The sequence below is a fragment of the Oryza brachyantha genome, chromosome 1 (genome assembly GCF_000231095.2).
Source record: "Oryza brachyantha chromosome 1, ObraRS2, whole genome shotgun sequence".
Lineage (NCBI taxonomy): Eukaryota > Viridiplantae > Streptophyta > Magnoliopsida > Poales > Poaceae > Oryza > Oryza brachyantha.
The window spans coordinates 8,404,579-8,425,293 of record NC_023163.2 but is presented as its reverse complement, the minus strand read 5'-3'; the positions used below and the strand labels follow the sequence as shown (position 1 = coordinate 8,425,293).

The 20,715-nt window shown below is 45.3% G+C and overlaps 2 protein-coding genes across 2 annotated transcripts; both read right to left on the bottom strand.

Annotated features, from left to right (window-relative positions):
* Positions 1 to 248: 248 nt before the first annotated feature.
* On the bottom strand, positions 249 to 14,719 carry LOC102716553 (WAT1-related protein At1g09380-like). The gene is made up of 7 exons (XM_040519870.1): positions 14,544 to 14,719; positions 12,356 to 12,418; positions 10,280 to 10,643; positions 10,007 to 10,165; positions 9,775 to 9,926; positions 9,459 to 9,528; positions 249 to 338 (listed from the first exon to the last, which is right to left on the bottom strand). Exons 1-7 carry the CDS (start codon positions 14,717 to 14,719, stop codon positions 249 to 251), a joined length of 1,074 nt encoding a protein of 357 aa, XP_040375804.1.
* A 2,416-nt stretch (positions 14,720 to 17,135) lies between these two features.
* LOC102716275 (probable beta-D-xylosidase 2) lies at positions 17,136 to 20,425 on the bottom strand. The gene is made up of 3 exons (XM_040520580.1): positions 18,617 to 20,425; positions 18,130 to 18,534; positions 17,136 to 18,040 (listed from the first exon to the last, which is right to left on the bottom strand). Exons 1-3 carry the CDS (start codon positions 20,043 to 20,045, stop codon positions 17,415 to 17,417), a joined length of 2,460 nt encoding a protein of 819 aa, XP_040376514.1. The 5' UTR covers positions 20,046 to 20,425; the 3' UTR covers positions 17,136 to 17,414.
* Between the last annotated feature and the right edge of the window lie 290 nt (positions 20,426 to 20,715).

Below are 20,715 nucleotides of genomic sequence, written 5' to 3'. Positions count from 1 at the left end.
CCGAAGGCTTGGCTAACGGTGTATGCCATGGCTATCCGAGCAGCCGGCGGCGACACTAAAGCGATGGCCAACTATCTACCAGTTGCTCTAGATGACTTGGCTAGACATTGGTTGTTGGGGCTGCCTAAATAGTCTATTGACTCCTGGGCAGAACTCCGCAATCAGTTCATAGCCAACTTTCAGGGTACTTACAATAGCCACGACCCAAATACGACCTATACCAGGTCCAACAGAAAAAGAACGAATCTCTACGGGCCTACATCAAACGGTTCTCTGAGGTTCGCAATTCCATCCCCAACATCAAGGATGACGTGGTCATCGCCGCCTTTCACAAAGGCCTGAAAGATGAGCCATTTATCACGAAATTCACTCGCAAAGAGCCAACTACAGCCAAGGATCTCTTTGACATGGCTAACTCCTATGCCACATCGGCAGATGCAATCTCTACATCTCGTTCCGACTGGCACGATAACTCGGACGACATGAACCGGGAAAATTAAATCTACTGCTCATGAGCTCTTCATCTGTTCACTGGATCGACGTCTGGATGTGGTTATACGACTTCGTGGCTACACCCAACTTACTGTAACGAACCGGGTAAACGACGCTACGCTCTACGCTGGCTAAGTCCGCCCAAGGGCTGTCGGGATGGGCACACGCCGCGAAGCCAACTCATCTCACGACTAAGAGACATACAATAGTAAAAGACTCCAAGCAAATAGATTAACCCAAAACATGATTGAAGTCCGCAGAGTGGTCAAGTTGAAACGAGTGGTCACCAATGACCCTAGTTTCCAATAGAAGGTCGTATGCTCTTCATCAACTTTGTCACCGCCGAGATCATCGTCGTCGAATGGAGATCTCTTCGCCAAGTCAACCACACCCCTAACTTCATCCGCACCGAGTGGTGATCCTATCACCACACCAAATGCATGAACCGCCACCATGTTGGATGCATCAACTTCGTCGTCGCTAAGTGCCGTCATCATTGCCATCAACGAGAGAACTCGTGGAATATCGAACAGCAAGTCCCTTTCGTACTTAGTACTTTTTTCGTAAAAGTTTCCTCTTTCTCCATCCTTCGACTACCTACGCCGAGTGGTTTCCACCCTCAGCAAGCCAGTTGGAGGGCTACATCGTATCATGTCATACGATTCTTTTGAAGTCTGTTTTTTAAAAGCTCTTTTTCGATCACGAGATCAATATCTGACTAAAGCTAAACAAACTTCGCGGCTACGCCCTTACCGTACCAAACCGAGTAATACGCTACGCTCCGCACTGGCTAAATCTACTCGGGGGCTGTCGGGATGGGTACACAGCACAAGTTTACACAGCTCATTTTAGATTGCGAGATCTAATCAGAATAAAGACTTAAAGCAATAGCAAAACAATTTACATTACCGACAAACAAATGTCTTTCAAAAGACAAGTTACTGCTAATGGCTATATTTCCTATTTGCAGGTCAAAGGTCCGAACTATGGAGTCGGCACCGACTTGAGCCTCCTCCACTAGCGACAACACCTTCTCCGAGTCACAATCGGCTATAAAATCTTTGATGGTGGCGAAGGGACTTCATTATGGCGAAGGCTTGACGAGCTACAATCATCGCCATATCACTCACCTCCTCAGCCACGTGCCCGGGTACCTCTTTAAAGCCTCTCAAGGATTTTATTGGGTGGCATGGAGCTAAAGCTAGTCGCCATAGTCTCGAACGACTCGAAGATCGCCAAGGCTACAGAAGCAAACCAGTCCCGAGTAGCTTTGACTACATTAAGTCGGGCCTCGAGATCAGCTACTGTGGCACGGGTGCTCTATCACACCAAATCTCCAAAATCGCCGAACTAAAACAGTTCAACGACTCAAAATCTCCAAAATCGACTAAGTGTTACTATGTCCCTACGTGGGCCTAGCGGACCGATGCGTAAAACTCGGTGCTGGCATAGTTGATACCATGTCGACGAGAACGTTGTGAGTTTATGGTTCGCCCAAACGGTGACATAAAATTTGTGATTTCTCACATTTCGGGAATCGATGGTACGCCTATGTTATGGGTCCAAGGCCACACTCGGGCATGCGTCGGTTGATATCGCCCATGGCACTTAATTGCGCTTTTTAGCCTGTGCCTCAACTTTGAGTAAACCCGAATATACTCGGTACTAACTACTCAGCTGAAACGGTTAAGCCAGTTGGCATAACCTACCCCACGGGCAGAACGTAGCTGAAGGCTGTATGTCTGGGGAGACACGGTACAAAAACCATCTTCAAACCACTCGGGTTCAAATCGCTCGAAGAGAGCAACTAGAGCTGGGTACCGCTCGGGTCCGGACACACTCAGAACAGTGTTGCTCGAGTCGGAAAACTTGAAACTTCGAGAAACATCTCTTGGGTAACAATCCATAGAAGACTCTATGTTTAATTGTTACGCATTTAAGCATAGAGTCGGTGGCTACACCTATTAGGTGCATCGGAGATGCACCTATTCCTTCCATTCGGAGCCATGCACAACCTCTACAATCATAATAGAGTACTCGGGATCACTCGGGAAACGCCTGGGAAGCACTCGGAGAACGTCAAGCATACTGTGTGAAGATACGCCTGATGATCAACAATCTACACGGATGATTTGCATAGTTATGTATGACTACGGGGGCTGCTGTGGAATACCTGTACTAGGGGTATCCATAGACTACATGTATACATACCGTCGTAGGGGTACCGAATAGAAAGGAGATTATATCTGTATGGTATCAACCGAAGTTTGGTTACGGCTGGATTGCATGCCGCCTATATCGGATCCGAGTTGTAACCGAATTAGGATAGATCTTAGTCTCATCAGATTATGACTCTATCTATAAGCCCTATCCCCCACTATATAAGGGGGATAGGGGCACCCCTCATGGGGACGGCCAGACAGACGGCATATTCAGATCGGCTATCTTCTAGTTGATCTGCCCACAATCCAATACAATCGTCAAGCAGGAATAGGGTATTATCTCGCTAGTCGAGAGCCCAAACCTGAGTAACCCTGTGTCTTCATCCTAACCATCGATCTTTACGCCTCGCTAACCACCCCATATGTATTGCCGACATCCAAATCGTCGACAGTTGATCTGTCCACAATCCAATACACTCACCAAGTAGGAGTAGGGTACATCCAAATCGTCGACACAAATTTTTCAGTAAAAATGCGCATAAGCAGTACAACTTCATGTTACTCTTAGTAGGCTAGAAGTGGGAGGTGAAAGCCTATTCTTAAGAGAATTAATGCTCAACACGATATGCCTACGCATGAATGCATAAACCTGAGAAGGGAAAGCACTTGAACATTGAACATTTTGAAACCGTTTTGTGTAGGCAACTCACGTAGCATGTCCATCTCTTACTTAGCATTTTCATTTGCATCACAATAGTTGAGAAATTCGGTAAACACTTTGCGCTTATGCATGGTTGGGTAGGGAGCATCCTTAAAGCATGAGGTTAACTTGATAGGAGTATCACAGACATTGTGTGTGTCATGGATCAATGGAAGTGGCAACTGGCCTTAAAGCAATGAGTGGGGAACGAGGGAGCAAGGAATAAATTATACTATCTCTGTACCTACATATTTAACGCAGTTGACTTTTTTATATATGTTTGACTATTCGTCTTATTCAATTTTTTTGTCAAATATGTAAAACTATATATTTAACAATAAATCAAATGATATAAAAATAATTAATAATTATATAAATTTTTTAAATAAGACAAATAGTTAAACGTGTATAAAAAAGTCAACGGCGTCAAATATTTAGTGATAGAGTACATGAGTGGCTAGGATGTGGTGAGTAGTGGCAGATTTTCCATGCTCGAGCTACTGGCATAGTGCAAATTGGCTATTAAACCAGTCGTTCTGGTTTATTAGGTCACCAGTTTGATCGATGGGTTAGCCGATAATTGTCAGGCCATAGATTTATTTAGAATGCATATTTTCTGATCTTAGACGTAACACAAAGACGAGTAGTTAGTTAGTAACTGGGCTTGGAACAAAGCATCCTATAGTCCTATTGCACATTTTTTTCCATTTATATGCAATAAATGAACTCAAGCATGTCATGGGCCTTGATGAGGAGAGTGGGCCTTTCTAGCCTGGCCCATATGCTTGCCATAACCACAAGTTCACACAGATTTTACCAAAAGGAAGAAGTCCACTTGAGGTCCCTCAACTTATCTTCCAGTCTGTTTTTCATCCTTGGACCATAACACCAGATACAACCGGTCCCTAAACTATCAAAACCGGCGCAAAAGAGGTCCCTCGGCGGTTTCGGCTAATTTGGCACCTACATGGCTAGTTTGACTAGGTCTCTATCCTGCGTGGCATTGTAATGACGCTTACGTGACAATTATATATCAGAAAGACAGTGAGCCCACCTGTCAGCTAAGTGGGGAGAAGGAATGACATGTGGGGCCATGGGCCCCACCATATTTATTTCTCTTGGGTAGCTGACTGTGGACCCACGTGGGACTGCTATTTTTAAATCATATTTTGTGTGCAGTTGACAGGTGGACCACTGTTTTTCTGATATATAATTGCCACGTAAGCGTCATGTCAATTCCACGTGGGTGGAGACCTAGTCAAACTAGCCATTGTCAAGCCTGGAAAAGTACCATTTTCCAGATCGCTTTGTGCATTAATCCTCATCCCAGGAAAGGCGAGGTACACAAAGACACAGTTGATTATTGCAAGCCAAACTTTGCAGAAGCGTAAATAGAGTACTTAAAATGAGCGACCTTAGGCCCTTACAACCAAAGATAAACAAATAAAACAACGCAAGACTAAACAACGGCAGCCACAGGCACTTGACGGCGGAGCGAACTAGAAACCAAAGCCTTCACCTTCTTCTGGTCCAACTTCTGGGGATTTTGGAGCAAGGGTGAGTACACACCACCGTGCTCAATAAGTCAATCGGAAAATGATATAAATGCATAGGGGAACAAAGGAAAGGCATAGTATGGTTGACATTTTTGCACAAAGCTAAGTTTGTAATATTTTAATATTTTAAAGCCATTTATAAAACCAGACTTATGTCTAAGCAATTTTATCATGGTTGCGCTAAACCACGCATTGCCGGCCTTAAACCTTAGGTTAAACCACTCGTCCCAGGTTAAACCACCTGTTTACCACACCAAGAATTCCATCCATTCATTTTATTTAGAGAGAGAAATCTAACTTGGGTACATTGCTAGGCTTGCCCATGACCGCGGGCGTGGCTATTCGAATAGTTTTTAACTCTGATCATAAGTGTACAACTTTATCCACAAGACACAACATTCAATACGCGTTACCACGCGCCAAACACCACCACGGTGCCTGGATAGAAGTTGTGACAAGACCTTTCAAGCATATCATCCCAAAACAAAGGACCCGCTGAGGTTTCGCAGCCCGCCAGTTCCCAACAATTAAACCATTGCCGGATCCCCGGGTAGAGATATGCCCCCTCTTGCGCCAAGTTAGAATCAGTAGACCCTGGCCCCAGACTCATCGTACTAGTGGCCTATGCTTTGAGATGATCTACCATTCCGATCAGACCTTACCCATTAGACATGTGGTTGTACTGATATGCTTCGCAATAGAGGCACGAAGACCGGTCCTTATATCGGCCGAGGTGCTTCTAACACAACCATGCACCTTGTGCCCCACCCAAAAACAATTTTCAGAATTTTGAATAGGGATCCATCAAGTTCTGGCTATACCAGCCATAATCTTATTATCTAAACCACATTTTAGTTATTACCACATTTTAAATATAAAAGAGTGATTCTATGTTGAATCTAAGCATGGATAAGCCAACCTAAAGCAACTAGTGAGTCCATCATATAGGGAGTCAAACTAGTTTATTTTACAATTTTACTAAGGTTCACAAGGTATAGATAAAAAATATCAAACTGGCCATAAAGCAAAGATTATAGGAATAATAACTAAATAAAACAGTGAACATTATATAATTTTATAAAGCAATGCATAAGGATTAAAACAACATAGATTTTCACAATATTGGGATCAATATGTTTAAGGGATGATTGACTTGCCTTGGTCGCTCCAAAATTCTTCTGCTTCCATAGCTATGAAGAGAGGGTCTTCCGGAACAGCGGAATCTACACGACCAACGATAAAAGTAAGCGAAAACGGCTAAGACAGCAATAAAATTAAGAACCAAACAATATGAAAAAAATGGGTGCTTTAATTTTTTGGAGGGGATTAGTGATTTGAACAGATCCTATTCGATGTTCAAACAGCCAAGAAAAGACTATTTGAATTTTATATGTTGTTCGGATGAACAATTTGTGAATTCGATAATTTAGACCTTTTGTTTTGGATAATAAGTAATCGATGAAGAGAGACCGGAACGGTCGCTGCAACAATAACCAAGATGGGCGTTAAATCGTCGGCTTACCACTAAAAGATAACGATAGGTTCCTGGGGAAAGTTGTTGTTTCAGTGAACGGAGGGTTGGCTGGTGTTCTCCTCGACCACACGAACTCAACGGTGCAGACGGCGTCCTCCGAAGCCGTCCAGAGCAGCGGCAAAAGCCCGCCGAAGTTCGCCGGGGAGAGGAGGGAGGAAGATGGTGGGAGGGCAGAGAGCTCGAGAGCTCGGGCCAGGGCTAGCAAATGGAAGAGGAGGATGAGGGTGTTCCATTTTATAGGGTCCCGGGAGGTGGAAGGTCGCGGGAGAGGTGAAACGCCGGCAGCTTCTTCACTGCGTCCATGAAAACGCCGGCGAGATAAAGAGTGAGGACAACCGGCGATTTAAGTCACGATTGAGTGTGGAATTAAGAGGGAAATTAAGAGGCAGAGGTGGGGATTCCGTTGTTCTATTTATTTTGGAGGGAAACCACCAGGGAGGAGGTGAACCGGGCGGCGGCGCTGGTTAGGGTTCACGGGAGAGAGACGTCGACGCCGGTCTGGAGATAGAAGACGACCACGTGCGTGCTGCGCTTCCCCCATGGGCTAGCTGGGCCGGGCGGCACCGGGAGGAGGCGCAGTGGGCCGGGAAAAGGCCCAAGAGGGAGAGAAGAAGGGGAAGGAAGAGTTGGGCCGCCGGCTAGGAGAGAGGGCCCACAGAGGGGAGGGGTGGGAGGACTTGGGCCAACTTTCAGCCCAAGTTGAGGGAGAGCGATTTAAATTGATTTTTCTTTTTAGTATACTATTTTAATGGTTTTTGTTGCATTAAAATTAGCTAGAGTGCTCTGAAAATTCCAGTAAAAATTACTTACATATTTTGAGGCATGGGGAACTTATTAAAAATACCCACAAGCCCATTTGAGTTCAATCTTGGTCATTTTTAACTGTTGGAGGCTCTTTTCATCTTTTAAAATTTCTTGAAATTCGGATTAAACAACGTTTTAAACTTATGGTGATTTTAGGGCACTACAACCATGTAGGCGTCAAGTCAGCCAAAACTGCCTTCAAAACCGCCGAGGGACTTTTTTTGTGCCGGTTTTGATAGTTCGAGGACCGGCTATATCCGGTTTTGTGGTCCAAGGATGAAAAACAGACCAGATGATAAGTTGAGGGATCTCATGTAGACTTATTCCTTACCAAAAACCGTCAAGGTTATTTGTTTCTCACCGGTGCAGTTGTGTGTCCGGTCCTTTAAGCAAATTGACCCACTAGAGGAGCTGACTCTCTCTCTCTCTTGTACTGTAGGGCTGGTCCGTTTTTTATACTATGGCTACTGTAGGGTAAATAATCGACGGATGTATATATGGAATGCATCTTATGTAATCCGGAAGTAAAGAAAATGAACAAAGGCATCCCACCACACAAAAGTCTAAAATGTAACTTTTACAAACACACCCAGTGACCCCGTCCCCCGACCCTAGACCTTTGGGGCCTCGATTGATACAAATAGACTAAGTATTTTTTTTAGAAAAAATCCTGACGCAAAGTACGTACACTGATTTTAGTGAGATAGAAAAGAATAAAAGTAAATCGACACATGCACATCAAAACATCAGAGGTATTCTATATAAATATATTAATTGAGTGCAAAAAGTTCTCACTTTAAACGCAAAATAGTGACTAAACCAGGCCAGCTATCTAGGTAAGACCAAATTGCAACAAATTATATTAAAATGATTGTATGCCCACATTACTTACATCTTACTAAAATAAGTTTCGTATTTTTCAATTAAAAGTGCACTTCAGTTAAACTCCAATTCAATATTTGGGATTCCAAGTAGAGTATAAATTTATATTTGTTAATTTAAATTATAAATACATAGATTAATGAAGAGTGCACTTCAGTTAAACTTTCCAATTCTAGTTTTGATTTTGTCGCTAAATTGTTAGGGTTCCTAAGTTTTCCTTATATCTACTCAAACTAAAATTAATGCTCTATACCAATTTGAACTTTTTGTTTAAATATTTAATTATTTTGGTAGTAAAAAATAAAATTCTAAGTAGATCTTATATATAAATTTCTAAGTACTAGTTTGAAATTGTGAAAAGAATTAGTCAAAAGTTAATTCGTTTGTTCTTGATCACTTGAATGAACTAGCTACAGTATTACTGCCTTAATTGAATCAACGGGGAGATAGAACCATACCATCTATTTAAAATGATCCATTGTAGAATCATTTCCAAAATTTCGGAGATGACTGGATTCATGTTGCTTCACCTAGTAATCCCTCTGTTTTTTCTTATTTGATGTCATTGACTTTTTATCTATGTTTGATCATTTGACTTTTTTTGCAAATATATAAAATATAAGTCATTTGTAAATTTCTTTTAGTAATAAATTAAATCATAAAAAGTTAATGATTATATAAATTTTTAAAATAAGATGAACGGTCAAACCTTGATTTAAAGTTAACAGCGTCGATAAAAACAGAAGATGTACTTTTGAGGAATGAGATGATGATGGATCAACTTATTATGTTCCTCACACCAAACATGCTACGTACTGGCACCAAACATGTACATTTGTATCTTTTTAGAACAAGAAAAAAACCTACTACATCTGGTTTTTTATTTAATGTAGTTTCCTTTCGCATTTACATTTAACTATTCATCTATTTACATAATAATAATTACATTTTGTTATGATTTATCTTATCATTAAAGGTAGACTAATAATTATGCATATTTGTACCAAGCTTTTAAATAATAAGATGAATCATCATTTTAGATTTGAAAGTCAATTACGTTAAATGAAAAATACACGGAGAGTATCTTAGTACCAAGTGGTCAATGGACCATGTAAAACCTCGAATCAAACAGCCCCTATAACTCTACGGGAGATTGGAACACGACATATATATGTTTGTTCACAAGGCGGTAACACCTACGCTGCTACTTTATGCTGTCATGCATGGCGCGTCTGTCCGACACCCGCGCTATACAAGTCCTCCGTGCCAATGGCGCCGGCCATCTCCTCGTCGCCGGCCGAGGCAATGGCGGCTGCGGCGGCGGCGGCATCCATGTCTCTTCCCTTGCCCCAGAGCACGGTGTACAGCCCCACGACGATCAGCGCGGCGCCGATAACGCTGCACACCGCACGTACGCCACCAAGAAATTAAGCACAGTTAGTAGTAATTTATTTGTGAGAAAGCATATGTACGGTCGATAGGTAATCTGTTCAAGAACGCATACACATGGTAGACGAATCGACGGTTTCTTCACTACGGTTACTGTGATTATCATGATAATCGATCGTGTCTAGGAACAGCCTAAAACCATAACACTTGCTCTCCACGGTGAGATAACCCTGCTCATGCAGTGATATAATATACCTCCCGACGTGTGTCTTCTCGCCGAGGATGGCCCACCCGACGACGGCGACGACGACGAGCACCAGCGGGCTGAACATGGACACGAACACCGGCCCTCGCTCCTGGATGCACCACGACATCACCGTGCACACTATCCCTGACGCCACGATCCCCTGCATGCGTGCTCATCGATCGATCAGTTAATTCCGGCCATGGTGTGTGCGCGTGATGTGAAGATCTCTTGAGCCATTACCGCGTAGAGCGCGCCGACGAGCCTGATGTCGAGCCCGAGCTCCCACGCCGCGAGCCTCCGCTCCGCCGCCCCGGCGATGGCGGCGCACTGGACGCTGGCGATCAGCGCCATCAACACCGTGCTCGTGTACGGAGACGCGAAGCTCTTGGACAGCGTCTTCTGCACGCGAACGCCGAGAAACAATTCACCATTTTCGCAGGACGGACGCATGACGATCGGATCATCCATATATACACACCTCTTCTTCTGCACGTACGATCAGAAATTAATTACCTGGATGATGAACCAGATGGCCCACGCGACGTTGGAGGCGATGACCAGAACGGCGCCGAGGACGACGGCGTGGCCACCGGCGTGCGCGGCGGCCATGGTACCCTGGACGTACGGCCAGCGGACGGGGGAAGCCGGCAGGGTCCTGACGAGAGGGCCGCGGTAGAAGGTCATGAGCATGGACCCGGCCACGCACACGGCCGTGCCGGCCACCTTGGCCCGGCCGGCGCGCCCCTCGAGGGGCTCCATGTTGAGCGCCGCGGCCAGGAGGAAGGTCACCGCCGGGAGCGTGTTGTTCAGCGCCGACGCCACCGTGGGGCTGCTGTACTTGAGGCCGACGAAGTAGAGCACCTGGTTCAGTGTTGCACTGCCAACGAACGAACATGTATTGTGTATGTATATGTTCTGATATTATTTGGAATTTTTGGAGTGGAATTGGCTTGCCGTGTCGACTACTGGAACTCAAAATAAGTACGCGGCACTACATCACTAATTTTTCACACTCACTTTTTCTTCAGGAAAATGGATTAAAACCCCCCACATCACACTGCCATTCTCATGCATGCTATGGACAAGGCAATGTATGTTTACCAATTGGGTAATAAGATGGGTTGGGTTATACAAAATTATGTTATAGTCATTACAATATTCCTCATAATGTGAATATAACAAGCTTGGCCGCAAAGTGAAGAGCAATATATAGTTCAGCGAAGAAAGAGAACAAAGTTATACTACTACTTTCAATCACCCATTCCAAGAATTCCTAGATTGTTTAGTAAACTAGCCAAATACACGTGATTTGCTATGAAGATATATGGATTAGATGCATATTAGCCAAATACCAATCACCCATTCCGGTACTGACCGACATCCCAAATGTCTGTCATTAATTCTGTCCCATAACCTATGCACAACTAATAGGGCACATACAAAGAGCTCTAATTGTTGTCTCTATCGCTGCATGCTGGCTGATGTGGAAGAAAGAGAGGATAGGAGAGAGAAAAGTGGTTGTTTTGTATGGAGTAAGCAAAACATCGATTCTTGGCGTATAAAACGAAGAGACAACCAGAACATCTGCTTTATATGTATACTGACTCTAATCAGAGACGCCGACATATGGAATACGAACGAAAATTAATTAGTCTGTAATTATGAAGAGTCAGCTTAAGATAGAGCCCATAATAGATTCTACCATTAAACATGCCCTTAGCATATCGTTTTAGTCCGAGTACAATCAACTCCGGTTGTTCTGATCAATTATAGTATAGCAGAAATGGCAAGATTACCGTATTACTCATTATAGTACCATCCCAATTAACTATGAGTGACCCTACTTTGAAATAAGCTATACATGCTGCTCATTGAAGTTTTGAGCCATGTTTAATTGAACCATGATCTCATTTATCTGTCATATTAATTTGATCCACCATTGTGTTTTAAGCATTGTTACATGTAAATATTATACAAGTTAACTTTATATTAATTAGTTTATTAAGCCTTGGAACAATCACAATGTTACATTCCATAAATCGAACTAAAATAGACTAGGATGGAATTGACAAGCTTTGTTCTAGTTAACCCCAAATGTAAGTTATTTTTTTTATACTTTTCATCTCTTTATTAGAATGAAAGTCATTAAAGAATTCATATGTGCACTTTCTTTTATCTTTTATCATGTATTTGTGTTTATAAATATAGTATCACACAAATAAATAATTCATTTTTCAATGCAGTATAAATAGAGGTTAACAAATTTATTTGAGTTTGGAGCCTTTTATAATACTTTTTGCAAAAGGCTAAAATGACCTACATTTGGAATCAAAGGAGGCTAAATTTGTTTCTTCATAATTGTAGTAATGGAAGAATACCCTTTATGCATTGGGTGTTTACGCCATGGTTCAATCTGTTCGCACATATATTATTTAGAAAATGGTTTAAATTTGGCATAACCTTAATTTTGGAATACATACAATCTTTCTGATTAGTTTATTCTACTAGAAGGGGCACTAGCTAGATTAAATTCTATGTGGTGTACCTATTAAATAATTTCATTGAAGTACATAAAAGAAAAACACATACCCAATTCTGGAGCATACGAAAATCTGGAATAATATCTTCTTACTAATTGCAGTCCAAGTTTTCCTGCAGTCACACAAGAAACTCACCTTACCAATTTGAATAGAATTAAAAGTCAACTTGGTTCTAATTTTACAATATAGATATAGATATAGATATAGATATATGTTGTTTGGATAGTGACTGGAATTGAATCTATCGGTGATATAGGAACCGGGGTCCTTGTTTTCAAGGGCAGGTAATCCTCAAAATAGGGGTTGCCCCAAAGCCAACCCAAAAAGTGGGCGCGTCGGGCAGCCCAAAGCTCAACTTTGACGAACCAAAGGAGGGGGTGTCGGGTGCTCAACACCCGACGCCCCAACCACATGCTTCCAGTTAATTACCAAAGGATTCGAGTGTTGTTTCACAGACATATCAGATCTTAGATTGGCCCATGACATATGTCAGTCCTTAACAGGGTATTTAATGGGCATGTGTGTTTAGTGACCAAGGACGATCACGAGCTCAAACGCCACTGACACCCTCACTACATTGGTCTTGTCGTCGTTATTACCACCGACTTTAGAGGCACTATCTGTCTTATCCAGGGATGCAACGAGGCAGAGACAGCTAGCTTGAAAACCGTTGACTATCAAAGGATGGGTGCAGAAAGAGTATGTCAGTTATATTTGGGTGCCTTCATGCTGCACGTCAACAGGAGCAATGTGGAGATATTTAATGGCTCCTAGGCTAGTCATAAATGATATATATATATATAGCCTATTGTAGTTGTCCAATCCATGGATGTTGTTTTTATTTCTTATAATTACCTTCTCAACTAGGCATTCTGGTAACCTCTAGGAGTATAAAAGGAGGACCAAGCCTAAGGAAAAGGGTATATGTTTTTTACACACTCAATCATCCACACCATAAGAGTGGGGTATTACGCCCCCGTGTGGCCTGAACCTATGTACTCACTTGACTCCCTTTCCTCGCCAAAAGCAATTCCCATTTTCCATAAATCTTTTCTCAAGCTCATCCATGACAACTCCGTTGCTCCAAACCCTAAGGCCTTGTTCGGTTAATGCCAATCATAGGGGATTCAAGGGGATTAGGAAGGAATTTATTCCACACCTATTGTGGTGTGGAATTATTCCCCGTCAATCCTCTCCAGTCCATCTCTTTTGGGGAATAACCGAACAAAGCCTAAAGGGGGGTTCGTCACGATCCCCTGCTTGAGGAGAAATCCTTCAACATAATCCATCGTAGTACCAAAGAGGGCTTAAATTTAGGTTGAATGACAATATTAGCATTTATATGTGAGAATTTCATTCCACTTTAAAAATACTACTTCGAGCATTAGCAAAGTTGGATATATATGTGAAGATTATATACCATGTTTTTAATTATACTTTCAAAATATAATATAAATATAAATTTATAAAAAAAGTAGTACCAACTTGAAGTGAAAGTATTTTTTTATTAATTGAGCCTTTTTTTTTAGTTTTATAACTAAAATCTCCCAAAACTTATTTATAGATCCAAACATTTTGGCTATGCACCCATTTGACGTGGCTAGACAACACTGTCACATCATGCTAGTAGGTATTGCAGTGTCTTCTGTCATGCCAATTTAGCTGTGATGCCAAAACCTTTGCTATGCCACCTAAATAGCGTGGCCAAATAATGTTATCACACTTAGAGTGTGTTTTGGAAGGATATGTTCTTAAAATATAAAAAAGTGCAAATAATAAGAAAAATTAAGCAAAAGAAACAAATGTATTAAAGTACTAGAACACAATGAAATAACTAGCAAAATAAATTATACTACCGCTAGAAGGAAATACTTGTCGTCGATGACCAACAAAATGAGTTAGCTATCATATAATTTTGTTGTTCGAGACGACATATAAAAGTGACAGGAGAGATCAGTTTGCCACCCAAAAGTGACATTAATGGCTTCCCGGTCCTAGCCCCACATATCAACGTCTCCATTTTGAGGCAACTCCTCACTCATTTTGAGCAGCCCAGCAAGGCCTAAATCACATATATCATAGATATTTAAGAATAAAAAATCTCCACTTATACTAGCCTATGATAGTTGGGAAGAACATACTGTACCAATTAATTACGAAAATATGACAAGAGTAATAAAAAGTTTAAGCCAATGGAAATCTTATAATTGCCATGAAACTAATTAGAATGTATGTACCTTTCAAAAAGGAATGCTATGGGAGCGAGGAACGCCGCGGCGTTGAAGTTCCGGTAGGCGAGGAGCACATAGGGGCTCATGCCAGAGGCCATGGTGAGCTTGGACATCACATTCAGACCAGCAAGCGCCAGTTGAACCAGCACCATGGCAAGGACAGGTAAGCAGGCAGTGATCATGCTATCATCCCCCATAGCTAAGCTACCTATGATATATGTCTCTCTCTCTCTCTCTCTCTCCCCAATGTTCTAACAGTTCTTGCACTTCTTGTGGCTACTATACCAATGCTATGGTAATAACACACAAGATTGTTCTTGGGAGAGAATTGTAGACTGTAGAGGCAATACAGGCTGATGGGAGAACATTTTCAGGCATATGAAGAGGAGTGAAAAGCCAGTAGATCAGGCGTTACAATTTCATATGAAAAACAGTAAATGCTGTGCTCTTAATAAACTATTCATTTGTTCATGAGAATCATGCTATCTTTGGCGACGTGTTATATTGTAGTACCTCTCTTATTACTCATCTCTTCTTTGATAAAGTGTATCTTAGAATGAACTGCCACATTTCCTGGTGACCGTTTCTTTGCTGGCCAAATAACGCGGGAGCGAAATTACCGTGCACGGACCGGATGACAATTCATTCTACATAAAAACGAGAGAGCGCTGGTTGATTTAACTAGTCACAAAACCATGCATCATACCGACTACTATTATTGATGTTTTTAAATTAAATTGTATTAGTATGCTGAATATATCTGTTAATTTTTAAAGTACATAGGGAATTAGCTAGATTAAATGAAAACTACATGATTAGATACGATTCACTATTTATTTATTATTTTGAGTTTTAAAATTAAATTAATAATATGCTAAATTGAAAGTCTAATATGTAGGGATGACAATTTTATCCACGGGTACGGGTACCCGTGGGTACACGACCCGATGGGTATGGGTAGGGGAGTAAATTTTTGCCCGTGGGCATACCCGCCTGTGACCCGAATACTAAACCGGTAGCAGTCGGGTTTTAAATTTTATCCGTATGTAACCCATACCCAACCCGAAAATTATATGGAATATGTTTAATAGACTTTTTCTATTATAGCCCAATGGACCATATAAAAACCATATATATACTATCTTGAAAACCCTAAATACTTTACAGAGGACACCCTAACCAACTAATCCCTCAAGAGCGGCGGCGGCATCAGCTTCATGCGGCCATGCGGTGACGGTAGCATCGGCTCCATGCAGCGACGGCGGCAGAGCGACCAGCGGCGACGGTAGCGGACTCGGGCAGGCGACGGGCGACGGCGGGGACTCGACGTGGCGGTCGGCTGCAGTGGATTGGGCGGCCGGCGGTGGCGTGAGACTCCACGCGACGGTCAACGGTGGCGGCGGCGGACTCGGGGCCTTGGGCAGATAGCTGCGGCGGCGGGGACTCCATGCGACAGTTTGGGCAGCGCCAGCGACGGGGACTCAACGCCGCGGCCGGCGGCGGGGACTCAACGCGGTGGTGGCGGGGAGGCCAGCGACAGCGGCGACCGGCGACGGACTCGGGCAAGCGAGCAACGGCGGGCAGCTGGTGTGTACCCACGCCCGTCGGGTACGAGTAAGGGCACAAGTTTTTACCCATGAAACATTTCGGGTACAGGTCGGGTATATAAATACAGGTATCGGGTCAGGTATGTTCCTGCTCTACCCGTACCTGACCCGACCCATTATCATCCATACTAATATGATTAAACTCCACATTTATTAATTTTTAGTTCAACTTATTTTATCAAAAATAGATGCTCTACTAAAATATTGCATGAATTTGACGAAAAGAGTGTCCATAAAAACCGAAAGAAACTTCCCATGTGGTCTATAGTTTTGTTACTATTTATTGCAAAATTATGTGCATTGAACTATTCCAACAACAATTCCGTACAAACCATAGAACATTCTTACTACAAAATATAAGCATTTTCTTGTTATTTATAGATATTTTGGTGACCCTCATAAAATAATATGGTTGGGGTCAGATGATGGCTCAAGGTAATATATGAAGAAAATTGAATATAAGATGATTGTTGGGACATATTATACTATAAATAATGCTAGAAATATTTATAGTGTTGTACCAATTTTGAATTGTAGAAATAATTGTATTTTCAAACGGGGCGAGTCCATCCCAGGAGGCTACTGTCAATTTTTTTTCCTAAAAATTCCATTCCCTAAACCATTTGTTCCTTCAAGGAGACGTTTAACTAGGATTTGATGGTTTACACAAACGTTTAACGGATTTCATAAACAAAACATGACGGCCCTTTGAAATGGGCTTCTACCCTCATGCAAGTCATTTTAGCCCACTAATAAGGCCCACAGAAACGGGAGAATCAGCTGCGTCGGTGCTGAGTTGTGGAGGACTAATCTCAGACTTTGGCAGCATTCAAAGGTTGCTGCCAAACTGATCAGTGTCACGTGAGCGAGCGGCGCGAAAGTTATGGCAGCAGTTCACAAGTCATCTGTCTCTAACTGCATTTTTATGTCAGAAAGTGTTTGGGATCTCCTTGTCCAAAAGCATACACTCGTTTGGACCAATAATCATGTGTACGAACGATTAATGATGTAACACTGCTAATGCTTGGTCTGCATTATTGAATAAGATTCTAACATTGTTGTGAATAACTATGCCATCACTGTAATACAGTGATACATTGAACAAAAATGTAAAAAAAAAAATGTTTCCAATTAATTCCCAATGGTGCAATGTGCTTGTGTTTTTGATCCTCTTTAGCGTGGTGTAAACTAATTACACTTGCTTCGAGTTTTACCCTCAGTAAAAAAGAATCCAATGGATGAATTCCAAGAATTGAATAATTCCAAGAATCTATGATGTTGCCAGGTCGATCTGAACCGGGAAGGACAGCGACAGCGCGTCGTCTCCGACAAGGACCCTGCTGACCCCCGACGGCACGACGGTGTACGCCGTCTTCTCGACGATGGCGAACGCCTTGCAGACGTTGAGCGCGAACGGCACCTCGACGGCGGCGCCCGCCGGCACCTGCACCCTCGTGAACGCCACCAACTGCTTCAGCGGCGCGTCGTCCACCTCGGCCGGCGGCACGGTGTACACCGTCACGACGTGGGCGCCGTCCCGGCCGCCCGTGTTGGCCACCGTGACGGTGAAGCTCACCTCCTCCTGGCACCCGTGGCTGGCGACGTTGACGGCCGGGCACGCCGGCGAGGTCACCCCGGCCTTGTAGGTGAGCTGCTTGCAGTACTCCCAGGCGCCGACCTTGAGCGTCACCGGAGCGGCGGCGGCGGTGCCGGACGCGTAGGTGAAGTTGGTGTAGCTGAGGCCGTGGCCGAACGGGTAGAGCACGTCGGCGCCGCCGTAGAACTTGTAGGTCCGGCCCGGGTAGCCGTGCTCGGCGTCGGGCCGCAGAGCCATGGACGTCATCGGGATCTTGCTCACGTACTCGTTCTTGTACCACGTCAGCGGCAGCCTTCCTCCTGACAATTTGGACACCCAACCCATCAAAAAGATGTTTCAGAAATGCATCGAAGAACACGTTGAATCTGCACTCCACTCAATTCTGTACCTGGGTTGTATTTGCCGAAGAGCACGTCGGCGATGGCCGTGCCGCCTTCCTCGCCGGGGTATCCGGCCCAAACGATGGCGCCGATCTTGGGGTTGTCCTGGGCGAAGGAGACGTCGACGCCGCCGGCGGACATGACGACGAGGACGATCGGGCTCGGCGACGCCTCGGCGACGGCCTTGATCCAGCTGGCCTGGTTCCACGGCAGGAGGAGGTCTTCCCGGTCGTTGCTCTCCCTCTCCACGCTCATGTTGAGGCCGGCGACGACGATGGTCGCGTCCACCGTCTTCACCGCCGCCGCCGCCGCCGCCGTGTCGCACGACGCCCCCTTGTCACACGCATGGAGCACCACGGAATTTGCAACCTTCCGTACGCCGTCGTACGGCGTCACCACCCTGCAAGGTTTACCTTGGTACAAACCAAAAATTAATTTTTTCTGCAGAAAAAATCATATTTTTACAGAGCGAATAAACTGTAAAAATATTTTTACCTCGGTAGTCTCCAAGCATGACGTCGGTGGCATTGATGTGTTCCAGCAGCCCGACCAGTGCCACCGAGTTAACCTTCTCCGGCGACAATGGGAGCAACGCGCCGTCGTTCTTGAGGAGCACCATGCCCTGCCTGGCGGCGTCGGCGGCGAGCTCCATGTGCGCCTCGGTGCAGACGTCGCCCGCGCCGAGGGACTCCAGCTCCGGGATGCCGTCGAAGAAGCCGAGCCTCATGAGCGTCAGGTAGAGGTTGCTCAGGGCGTTGTCCACCGACGACTCCTTCAGCTTCCCCTGCCGCACGGCGTCGACGCCGTAGGTGGTGAAGAAGTCGTGGACGCCCTCCCAGAACATGCCGCAGTCGAGGTCCAGCCCGGCCTTCATGGAGGCGGCGGTGGCCTCCACGCCGTTGTAGCCGAGCCACTTGGCGTCGCGGACCATGACGCGGACGGAGTCGCAGTCGGAGACGATGTAGCCGTGGAGCTGCCAGTCGCGGCGGACGGTCTCCGTCAGGAGGCGCGTGTCGGCGCAGGCTGGGATGCCATTGATGCGGTTGTAGGAGCACATGACGCAGCTGGCGTCGCCGTCGCGGATGCACATCTGGAACGGCCGCTCGAACGTCTCGACCATGTCGCGCTCCTGGACGCGCGCGTCGAACGTCAGGCGGTCGGTGCCGTTCCACGCGTCGACGTCGTACGCGGCGTAGTGCTTGCAGCAGCTGGAGACCTTGATGGGCCTGGAGAACGGGTCGCCGGCGGCGGCAGCGGCGGTTGGGGCGGCGCTGTCGATGTCCTGCATCCCGCGGACGAAGCTGACGGCGTACCGGCCGACGACGAAGGGGTCCTCGCCGGGGGTCTCGCTGGCGCGGCCCCACCGCGGGTCGCGCACGACGTTGATGTTGGGGCTCCAGTACGTGAGCTCGGCGTGCCCCAGGTTGTACATGGCCCTGACCTCCGTCGACACCACGCCGCCGATGGCGCGCCACAGCGTCTCGTTGAACGCCGCGCCGGCGTTGATGACGAGCGGGAAGCTGGTGGCCCCAGGCACCACGTCGCCGAACCACGTCCCGCCGGGGCCGACGTCCGACACGCCGTGCAGCGCCTCCCCCCACCACAGGTACCCGGGCAGCCCGACCCGCGCCGCCCCCGCCGCCCGGTCGCCGAGGTTGCTCACCTTCTCCTCCAGCGTCATCCGCCCGATGAGGTCCCGCACCCGGTCCGCGTACGGCAGCGACGCGTCGCAGTACGGGAAGCCCGCCATGTCGAGCCCCGCCGCCGCGAACCTCGCCGGGTCGCACACCTTGGTGTAGTTCCCGCCATTGCTGGTGATCGGCCCGCGCTCCCGTCCACCGCCGGCAACACAACACACCGACACGGCAATGGCACACACGAGGGTGGGCAAGAACCCGAGCCGGCGAGGGGACGACGACGCCATTGCGACGACGAGACAATGGCGGCCACCTGGTCCCCCTCTCAGCTCGGTTTGCTCCCGTGAGGAGTGAACAGTGTACGGTATTTAGCGGGAAACGAACAAGTCGCGGGAAAAGGGACTCAAAAAGAGACAGGAATTGAAAGCTGGACGGAGCTGGAGATCTGGCTGTTGCTGTTCATAAACGCCGCTATTGAAACGGAGCACATGCAAGTGTTCCTCTGTTCGACCGATCGATCGATTTGTATTTATGTCCCGTCTTCGCTTTTGCATTGACTGCTATGACTACGAGCTTGTGTAGCCGAACGTGCGCGCGAGGACAAGGAAACTGATTGCGGCATCACGTTCTTCGATTCAGTGGCAATAGCTGCTCAAAAAAGATCTGCGTCCCGTCTTTCCCTTTTTTTTTTATATTCATAAGCTAAAATTTAAATTTTTAATCTTAAATTTAAAGTTAAAACTATAATTTTTTATCAGTATTAACTTTTAGATCGGTAAAAGCACGTATATAAAAGTTTTATTCATAAATTATTTTTTATTTATAAATATGTCATTTGACATTTTATCTGAAATAACCCAACAATCACCGCCCATAGTATTTGATGCAGGAAATGCCGAGCATTCTTTTTTCGTTGAAAAGATGCTTCTTTGCCTGTAAATTTAGTGATCTTTTCTA